Below are 11,196 nucleotides of genomic sequence, written 5' to 3' on the forward strand. Positions count from 1 at the left end.
TTATTACACTTTTCCATCAACCCCCCTCACCTTGAATTTGGCTTCACATTATGAGGAGTAGTTCTGGTTGAGTATGATGAGTGTAGCCCTAGTCTGTTAAGATCATTGAGTATGTTATTGACATCTCCTTGAGCTAAACAGCTGCTATTTTCCTCCACTACTTTCGAAAACAGCTGTGTGATCCTCTACTTTGGAATCTGTCTCTCTGACCTCAGACATAGTACTCAGACGTGGAATCTTCATACTCTTGTACATATGTGGTATTTTTTTCCTTTCTTTTCAGAAGTTTATCATATCTATGCTTATATATAAAAAAAAAAAAAACTTGTTTTGTCTGAGGATACTTTGATGAGCTTTCACATTCCTTGTTATCACAATTCTTTATGTTAAACACTGATAGAAATAAGTGTGGTTCTTTCTCATTAAAGTTTGTGTATAAGCACTTGTTCTTTGTTGGGTTTCGGTGTGCTGTCTGGGCCACACCTGGGTTTGTCTTGAAATTTGTTTTAGGCCCATGAATAAATCTCACCTGTGTGTTAAGTGTCGCAGGTCACTATATATATTGGAGTATGCCCTAACCCTAGTTCATGTCTCCTTGTGCCGCTTTTGTCTCTTTGCAATCCACATCTCATGTTTGGTCTTAAAACCTTCTTCACACCCAGATCTTTCCTTTAATTGACTATGGACCACAACATTTCTTCCACGGATCTCGGTGCTGAAGATCTCACTCCGACTGCTGACAATTCTTCCACTGCTCATGTTCCTCCTTCAGCAGATCCGGTCATTCCAAAAACTGAACCTGGAGTCTCTCGTTCTAAGAAGACCAAGCGTCAACCTCCTGCTCTTCCTCCATCCAAACGCTCGTGCTCTCGTGCCTCCGGTTCCAAGGGGAAGACTAAACCTCCGTCAGCTCCCACTCGTCGTTTGCCTCGTCGTAGTTCCACTCGCTCATCTCTTCGTGATGATCTTGAAGATGTCACTGACGTTTCGACTCACCCTAAGTCTGATTTTACTTTGGAGGATGTTCCTGAAGTTCCTCCACCTACGTTTCTCTCTCGTTATGTTGCCAACCGTCGTCTCACTGCCATTCGTGATCGCAACTACCCTGAATTGAAACTCCCATCCTCCGACTCCTACTCATCTCAGTTCATCTCTGAAGTCTCCATGCGTCGCTTTCAGACAATCTCGGATCGCTCATTCAATGAAATGGGGTTTCTCGCTCCGGATGCTCCCCACGGTGGTGACGCTTACAAAATCCTGTCTGATTTTGGTCTCCTGCCCACGGTTACTGAAGTTGACTCGTTCGTTGGTAATATTGTGAAGGAGTTCTATGCGAATCTAGCTGAAGCTGAAACAGAAGGGATTGACACCCTCAAGGTCTTTGTTCGTGGATCCATATCCAAGTTCCTGATAGCCTTGATGACATTGTCACTCTCCTCACTGATGGTCGAGTTCGTTCTTGGGATCTTCGCAGCAAAAAGGAGATGGGAGATATTGTGGCCATGCTTCAGAAGATTTGCTGCCAGAACTGGATACCAACCAAGAACCCAAGCTCTATGTCTGCTGAACAGTCTACACTTCTGTTCATGATTCTCAAAGGTCATAAGTTTAACTTTGGAAAGTTAATCTTTGATGAAATATGTGCCTGTAGCTCTGTCGTTGCGAATGCATCTTCCAATGCTCGCCTCATCCTTCCCAATCTCATCGATCAGCTTCTGCGTTTCCAACGAGTTGTTCCTGCTCTCCCCGGTGATGTTACCTCTGCTGCACCGGCTAAGTTCAAGATTGAACCGAAGGAGCTTCTGCCCTCTCAGGCCCCACTCACACTCCTGTCGGACATTCGTCACCTGCATGACTTCACCAAACTCATGATGGCGCGTCTTGCAGGTAAGTCTCTCTTCTCATCTACTCTCCTTGCTGATTTACCCTTAGTTTTTATATGAGTTTGTGCGCTCAAGCAGGGGGAGATTACCTTGATATCGAATATCGAATATCGAATATCCACAAGATGAGGAAGACTGTGATGAAACCGAGAGTGGCTGAAGAAGTTAGTGTATGCTCGTATGTAGAGGGAGTAATATAAGTAGGAGTTTGACTTAGTAATTGTTTTTAGTCTGAAACTCTCTAACGGTTATGTATTTCATCTACAATTGCAGAACTTTTCTCATTTTAGTTCTACTCGGCTATGTATTGAACCTTTGAACCTTTTGTTACTCTGAAGTATTTCCATTATCTTAATGCTTCTTGGTTTAGTGTTTCCTTTGTCTGCACACTAACTTGTTACAGGAAGCGTGAGGCACACACTCAGATAAAAAGGGGGAGATTGAAGAAACAGAGGATCTGTATGAGTTACAAGCTATCGCAGAATGTACCTGAAGGACTTCAGACGAAGCGGGAAAGTGTCAAGTTGTCTTTGCCAGCACAACACCTTGAAGACAGTGCGGTGCATCGAGCGTGGAGTTTTTGAGCATGGGCGAAAAAGGTGTCAGCCTAAAAGGTGTCCGTTGGAAGCTACAAGCAAGTGGAGTGTTAAAGTCAACATAATGATGAGGGTTCGCCTATGACACATTGGACAAAGAGAGGTTCTTGAAGGACATGGTGCATAGGATGACTTGCTGGATAAAGAAGAGTATGGTGAAGATTGTTGCTGTCTATAAAAGAGAAGTATTTCACATCTTTGTGCGCTACCACTTTTAGAGAGAGAAAAGTGTGTGTGTTTAGATCTAAGTAGAAGAACAATATTTCTTGAGAGTTTCATTGGTGAACGAATAAAGAATGAGTATAGCTGTTGCTGTGCAGGTAAGATTGGGTAGATTAGAATTGGTTCAGTGGCAAACCAACTGTTGTGGTGTTGCATAAAACTGATCAAACAAGCTTGTAATATAGTTGTTTGAGAAAGTTTTAATAAAGCTCAGTTTACTATTTTCCTGGTGTTCTTATAGCAGTATTCACGGTTCTAGTTATTTCAATAATCCGAATTATCTACTTCGTCTCAAGACTTACTATGACCAATCAAGAGTCATATGTGCTCACCCTCATGTCGGTGCACGTATTCGAGGACGTCTCCATGTAATGCTTACGCCCGGTGATTCTCTTGCTTATGAGTTAAGGTATTTTTATGATAGCTTCTACGTCACATTCGATGAGCTTATTGGGTTTAGGTCGTATAAGGAAAACCGCCTTCAAAAAGATATTCAACTTGAGAAAGCTCGAAAATCGAAGGAGGAAACTCCATGGACTTTTGTTTAGGATACGAATCGTTGCGTCTCTCCCGTTTCATATATTGGATGAACAAAATAATAGTTAAATATGTTTTGTTTTGGTTTCTCAAAGTTTTTTTTGTTGGTAGTGTTGGTTTCTCATAGTTAGTAATTAATAGACCGTGACACTGACACATAGCAAATCTACCGATCAAAGATTTAACCATGTCATGATTTAATTAGCAAAATATTATCTATTTCAATTTCCTTTCCAATTAGAAATATGTAATGATTTAAATTATTTTCCTATTATTTATTTGATTTTATTTTCAATTAGTAATATGTGAAATCAATATGTATGTTATACGTTTTTGTAATATTTTTACTTTAATCATGCATTTACCGTCAATTATAATTGTAGTAGTTTTAGATTTTTCATTCAATTTTTTTTTTGTCAACAACTTTAATTGAACGACTATATTGAAGAATTTCTATTTTTTTTTTAATCGTTAACTTATCAAAACTTTATACGTATCATCATCTTTATAATTTTTAAATTTATGTTTTTTGCTTTTTTTCTTTACCTCAAATATTGCTACAGCGCATTGTTGTTGATCTTGTCCAAAGACCTTAACCCCCAATACAATTTTCAAACTTTACTTTAACAAACCTAATTCCTTTATTCTTTCTCATATATTAACATGCGTGAGTCGTAACTCGTTAGGCAAATATTCAATCAATGAGTTTCCTAGATGTAAACAATTTGCATTCATACATGATACATGTATATCCAACGTAACCACAATTAATTTCGTAAAGATAATAAGAAAAGTCTATTACATATATGTTTCTTTGTGTTATTACTTGTTCTTCTTGTTAACCTTCTAACCTATAAACGTAGCTGCTATCTGTAAGGAGCACAGTTATTTAATTGATTATTTTCTCTCTTCATTTTTTCCAATTTAATATTTTCGGATCTATAAACAATGACTAAAGGGGATGGATCTGCGCCCAAGTTGGACATATTATACATAGAATAATTCACACACCTCATAAAAAAAATATTTCTCGTTAATTTACACACCTCTTGTTATCAAGACATTTTTCAATTTTCACCATATGTAACTTATATACATGATATAGGATGCATTTTTCTAATAGATGACTGCTTTTTAAAAGAATGTCGATCTTTTTGTAAAGAGTACTGTACAGAAAAGAAGGTACTACTAGGTTGGAGGATTTGTACATATGAGAGTATGACATTGACGAATCATTTTTTCGTTTTCCTCTTTTTTTGTAATGCAAATTTATATTTTGAATATTTATTACAAATTAACTCGAATTTTTTTTCGAAGACTTGTTTCTTTTCGAGTTTGACATTATTAGATAATAGATATATTTTCTCACTGCATATCATGGCCACTTGAATTTTGATTTTTCTTTACATTTTTCAAATAATTTTGTGTAGTAGGGAACGAGTAACGTTGTTTCGTTCTTGGTCAAGGATTCAATCGTGTATAAGTGGTTTTGTAAAGGGTGTATTTTTTTTTTTTTTTGGAAAAACGTATGGTTTCATTCATTGAAAGTCAACCAATACAAGATAAAGGGATTAGAATCCCATAGTTTAGCATAATACAGAGAATGGCTTTCCCAAAGCCGTACAGAAAGAAATATAAAACATCAAGTTATACTCCATGAGAACTTTGAGGCAAGTACTTAAGAGTAGCTTGGGACAAGTGAGATCATAGTTGCTTGAGAGATCATCCTTGAGGAACCCAAAGGACGACAAGATAGTCATAGTCTGAAGACTCTTTGACTTTAAATGGAGAATCAGAATCAATTGCCTCATCGACGTGAGGTGCAAACATGCCTTGACAGAGATTCGGTAGGTAGTAGATAGGATGGTGGTGATGGTGGTAATGAAGTTTTGTTGCCTAGTCTCGTCAGATGAGAAACTTGGTGTACCGGGCGAGAGACCAAAGAGCTGCAAGCCAAAACACTTATACCAAACCAAGGAAGTGGTGATATGTGTTGCAACGAGACTCAGGATTTGACAATAATAAGTACCAGACCGTAACAAACCAGGTGAACCCTCTCTGCCATGGAAATGGTGATCAAGAGTATCACATAAGGTTAGTAAGCGGTGAGACACAGACAAATATCAGATGGACCTGAGATTCGGGCAAGAGGATTGTTGCAGGGTAATAGGGTTAGAACCATTCACCGATGAAGCTAAATACAAGTGTAGAAGATAAATGGAAAGCCGTAACATAACAGGTGGATCCTCTCTGCCATGGAAATGGTGATCAAGGATTCCACACAAGTTTTGTAGTCGGCTATACACTGGCAAAAAGACGGCAGACCTGAGCTTCAGAATTGGGAAAGGTTGTTGGCAGATACTAGGGTATTGTTGGTCGCTGGAAACGCTAGTTAGCATAGAAAGGCAGGTAATTTGGTTCTTCAGTGATCGGACAAAGTCATTGATCGCGCTAAGACCAAGGATCTAACATACACTTTGTTTCTACCAAACCATCTAGGTAAATGGATTCTCAGATGCAGTCTTAGGACATCGAGTTCAACCAGAGACACTAGATAAAGTTTAACAGATAAACTAAGGGTAGGTAGAGGGAACCTGGGATTTTGGAGGTTGGGCGAGATCATTTGAGATACTAGCAAGCCGAGTTCAGATGCAGGGCACTTCCGCAGAGAGATTGGGAGTTGAAACGCGCATCGGCTTATTGGAGAGAGTGAAGGATTCTGCATCTCCGGTGATGGTATACATGGGCTTGTCAGGTTTAGAGGGTGACAAAACAGTGAAACGGGGGTCCAATATCGGAGATAACTCGCATCTCTGGATGATTTCTCGTCAAACAGCGGTTCTGGCACCGTTGGTGGAGAAGATTCATCAGGGGCAAAGCACAAACCGGATCGAGGGAGTGGGAAGCACAGGGACAAGGGAACCAACGACGGTAAGGTTGGGCGAGCATAGTTGAGGGTGGGGTTCGCCGGACTCCGCACCCACTTACATGGGAACAAGATCAAACCTTTGTCTGGATCTAGGGTATTAGTTCGATAGAGAAATAGAAGGGGAAAATAAAAAGGGAAAAAAGATGGAACAGAGAAACTAAAGGAGTCGGAGAAGCAAAAGAGCATCGGAGAGATTGAGAAACCCCGACGCCGGCGAGCCGGAACCCTGCCGGCGTCGGAGAAAAATGGTAGTAGCGGCTCCTCGAAAATCGTGTCTGGGAGAGAAATATTAGGGCGAAATCGAGTTTGTGTCAAAATTGTAAAGGGTGTATAGAATAGGTAATTGTATATGTGAATTATCTAAATCATACTAAATCACTATGTATCTACTTCTTACTTTCTTAGTAACATTACAAAATCAAAGTATTTACTAACAATAAAAAAAAAAACTCTATTATAAAAGATGCTCAATGTTTAATATATATTAGAACAAAAATCAAAATAAATATTTTACTATACAACCCGTATTTCTATTAGTACTTTAAACCTTTTTTGGTTAAGGTTTAATAATACATTATGGTTAAAATGATCACCAAGGTTAAAAAAAAACTCACTTACCATTTTATATAATATAGTTTAGACGAATAATGTAGTGTCACAGTAATTTTGCCTTAAAAATCAAGTAACACCAATTAACAATTGATCTTTTTTGGTCATTCTTAAGCTGGCTTTTAAGGTCTTTGGGCACTAATCTATAAAGACATGAACAATCAGACGAGAAATTAACCTTCTGCTTGAGCCTAAAACACTAGAGATATATTTTTTTTGGTAAGGAACACTAGAGATATTTTGATCATGTTATATTATATGATACAAAGAACACTCGCCGATGAGCACAACTAGTTGTATGATCAAGATCCATCCCATACCTGATATTTAATTAGCCTGTCTTAGACCTTTATTCATTAGATAATGTAAAAAATGAGTCCACATAAAACAAAAAATACTAAACTTTGACATTCATGTAGAATAATGTTAACGTCGAAATTGTAAAAACAATTACATATTTATTAGCAAAACATATCTCTCAACGTCAAAGGCCCGGCAAACAACTCCTAATCTCCGGCCGTTACGGTGCAACACACAAAATGATACTAATTTTTGTTTTAATTATAATTTCATTAAATGATTTTTGATTATAAAAGCAAAAACATAATATAATGTTTTCATCTAAACAAACTATATAAACCAAGTTTAGCGACCATTAAAGCATTTGCCCCTACCATTTTACGTTTCCCTTCTTTCTCCTCCGACACACTCCAAAACTCATTAATCTCTTTGATGTGAATTTGACTATTTCTACGTAATTTAGGATCTTACTATAATCTTACTACATCTCCTTTTTATTATTAGTTTTTTCAATTCCTAATGGAGAACGAGTTGTTTATGAACACAGAGTTCCCACCACCGTCGGAGTTCGAGCCACCGTCTTCTTCATCGGCGATGATGCTTAATTGGGCTTTAATGGATCCAAATCCACAACAAGATTCTTCTTTTCTATGGGAAAAGTCAACGGACCAACAACAACAACAACAACAACAGAGCATCTTTGACTCTGCTTTGAGCTCATTAGTCTCATCACCGACGCCGTCAAACTCAAACTTCTCAGGCGGTTGCGGTGGTGGTGGTGGTGGCGGCGGTGATGGTTTTATCATCAGAGAGCTCATTGGTAAGCTTGGTAACATAGGGAATCACAACAGCTCCGGTGAGATCTACGGAGGAACAACCCCGATGTCTAGGTCCGCCTCGTGTTACGCAACTCCGATGAGCTCTCCACCGCCGCCGTCGAATTCGAATTCTCATATGATGATGAACAGAACGACGCCGTTGACTGAATTCTCAGCGGATCCGGGTTTTGCGGAGAGAGCTGCGAGATTCTCTTGTTTTGGTAGCCGGAGCTTTAACGGAAGAACCAATTCTAATCTTCCGGTTAACAATAACAACGTCGTCAACAACTCCGGGAAACTGACACGTGTCTCAAGCACACCGGCTCTCAAGGCTCTCGTTTCACCGGAAGTCGCACCGATGATTCCCGGCGGCGAATTTTCCCGGAAGAGAAAAGCTCTGCCGAAAGGGAAATCCAAAGAAAATCCCATTTCCACAGCTTCCCCATCTCCTAGTTTCTCAAAGGTACACCCGGAAAGTTTCTTACTTTTTTTCCCGGAAAATTTCTACTTTTTCCCGGAAAGTTGTAATTTTTTCCCCTAAGCTTTTTCAAATGTTGGAAGACCCGCTTTTTATTCGAAGAACCCAATTCTTAAAAAAGTCAGCTTTTTCATAAAGTGATTAACTTTTTGTGTTTTATTAAATTTTGTAGACGGCGGAAAAGAAAGAAGATTGGAGTGGAAAAGGAAGTAAAAGCTCAGAAGAAAAAGGAGGAAAAAGGAGAAGAGAGGATGAAGAAGATGATGATGTAGAAGAAGAAGAAGGGGAAGGGAACAAAAACAATAACACTAAACCACCTGAGCCTCCTAAAGATTACATCCATGTTCGAGCTCGACGCGGCCAAGCCACCGATAGTCACAGCCTCGCCGAACGAGTAATTATTTCACTTCTCCTCTATAACAACATTATGTAGTCAAATTGGTTCAACTCGGAAGTCGGAACGAAACTACCAAAGTTTCGAGATAGTTCGACTCTTAGTTCGAATATTAGTTGTTGTTGTTGTCTTGTTCAATAAATCGCTAGGCGTTAGTTAGGCGCGGAGAAATGGCCTACGGCTGAATCGGTCTATATTGTTTGTCGCTTAAATTGTTAGTTCAGATTGATATAGTTTAATTAGATAAGAATTTGAGTTTGATATGTTCTTTTAATGTTTGGTTTAGGTTCGGAGGGAGAAGATTGGTGAACGGATGAAGCTTCTTCAAGATCTTGTGCCCGGATGCAATAAGGTGAGACTTTTTTTTAATTTAAAAGTCTTTGATTAATTTTTGTGATGAACTCTACTGTTGATTAGTGTAATTAGAAACTTAATGTCTTTGTTTATACGATGAAAGGTTACTGGAAAAGCACTGATGCTTGATGAAATTATAAACTACGTACAATCATTGCAAAGACAAGTTGAGGTACAATTATTATTTCATTTGGTTTCATCTAAATTCTAATTAATTGTTTCATTTCATTCATTAATCACCGAATTTTAATTATTTGCAATGATTTTTTCTTTTAATTATTTTCTAATGTTTGTTTAATGATGGCAGTTCTTGTCAATGAAGTTATCATCAGTGAACGACACCAGGCTGGAATTTAACGTGGACGCTCTTGTGTCAAAGGATGTTGTAAGTCACCTTAAACATTAACATCAATTTAACAACCATTGATAATGATAATTTGAGATTAATCATTATCAAATCCTTTTCTTTTTTGGTTTTTTTTTTTTTTGTTTTGTCATCTCACTCATTATCTTAAATCTTCTTCTTCTTTTTTTTTGTTCAATCGACACATTAGCATTTAATCAGGCAGCTTTTTGATTTTCTTATTAAAAGTACCTTTTGTGTTTTTTCTATTAAATATTGTGCAATATTTTTTTACATGTTTTAATATATATTTGAATTTATTCAGATGATTCCATCAAGTAACAACCGATTGCATGAAGAAGGACTCCAATCAAAGTCTTCAAGTCATCATCATCAACAACTTAATATTTACAATAATAATAATAATTCACAATTACATCCCAATAACATGATGCTCCAATCTCCCATGAACTCTTTGGAAACCTCTAGCTTAGCCAGAAGCTTCACTCACTTACCAACACTTAACCAATTCACTGACTCAATTTCTCAGGTTTAAATTCCTTCTATGATTTTTTCTTCCTTGATTCTATTTTTCTTTAGTCAAAAGATTATAACATATTTATTTGTGTGTTTTTCCAGTATCAAATGTTTAGCGAAGAAGATTTACAAAGCATTGTAGGAATGGGAGTGGCACAAAACCCCAACCATGAATCTCAACACATGAAACTTGAGCTTTGATCAACCATTTTTACCAAGGTCTCAAGGAAGAAAAAGAGAAAAAAAAAAGGATTGATGGGTGTACATAACCATACCAATATATGTGATTTATTCATATACTTATCTCCATATATATATATACACATTTATGAAAGTAACTTTTTTTCTTCACTTACTGTTTCTTTCTGTTTCACCCTTATGTTAATTATATTATATATGTCATCTTTCAATTCATTATTAGGGTTCAATTGTACTATTACACACTTTAATTTCCTTTGGATTCCTTTTGCTTTTCTAATGTAATATCATTGTAAGTTTGTTACCTTCCACAACAATCCTTGATAATTAATCTACTCTATTTTTAGCAAAATTATATATTGATAAAAAATAACTCTATAAATTAATAAAATATCATGGTTCCTAGTGTTATTAATTTATTATGGTTTTAGTATTTATTCAAAACAAAACTATTCCACATAATTAATATTTTCTGGTTATTTAATACAGTATCAAGTGTTCTAGTTTACAACAAGTAGTACAAGCAATCTTATCTAAATCTAATTATTTACATCATAAACTTTAGGACAAAGAACTTTCCGACAAATATCATTAGACAGAAAGTAACTTCTACATAATTAATCAAATTCGTAATGATGGACTATAATCTAATTTATCAAAATTACGAAACTTTGATTTTTATATTTTGTTACTTGCTAATAAGCGATGTTTGAAAAAGCGTTCTAGGCGTCTGCCTCCGCTCCGTCTAGGCGCTAGGCGCTATAGCACCGCCTAGACGATCGCTTTGACCGCTTAAAATTGTAGTATCATCATTTTAGTGTATTTTTAAAATTTTAATTGCACAAATTTAAAATATTTAAAGTTTACTTCTATAAACATAATTATAAATGTTTAATATGTTATTTAAAATGAACTAAAATAATATTTTTATTTATTTTTCTGTTTTTGATTTAATATTTTTATTATTTATATATATATTTTGTATATAATATCAGATA

General features: G+C 36.7%; 2 protein-coding genes across 2 annotated transcripts in view; both read left to right on the forward strand.

The window, feature by feature from the left end:
* LOC104772542 (putative F-box protein At1g46984) overlaps positions 1-3,249 on the forward strand; it is a 12,824-nt gene extending 9,575 nt beyond the window's left edge. The window contains exon 4 of the mRNA XM_010497144.1: positions 2,969-3,249. Within this exon, the coding sequence (XP_010495446.1) occupies positions 2,969-3,249 (281 nt within the window). The remainder of the gene's footprint in view (positions 1-2,968) is intronic.
* Positions 7,260-10,504, forward strand: LOC104770910 (transcription factor bHLH78). The gene is made up of 7 exons (XM_010495383.2): positions 7,260-8,357; positions 8,545-8,766; positions 9,053-9,118; positions 9,224-9,292; positions 9,428-9,505; positions 9,789-10,013; positions 10,103-10,504. The coding sequence occupies exons 1-7, from the start codon at positions 7,596-7,598 to the stop codon at positions 10,199-10,201; spliced, it is 1,521 nt and encodes a 506-aa protein (XP_010493685.1). The 5' UTR covers positions 7,260-7,595; the 3' UTR covers positions 10,202-10,504.

The sequence above is a fragment of the Camelina sativa genome, chromosome 20, assembly GCF_000633955.1.
Source record: "Camelina sativa cultivar DH55 chromosome 20, Cs, whole genome shotgun sequence".
NCBI classification, from domain to species: Eukaryota; Viridiplantae; Streptophyta; class Magnoliopsida; order Brassicales; family Brassicaceae; genus Camelina; species Camelina sativa.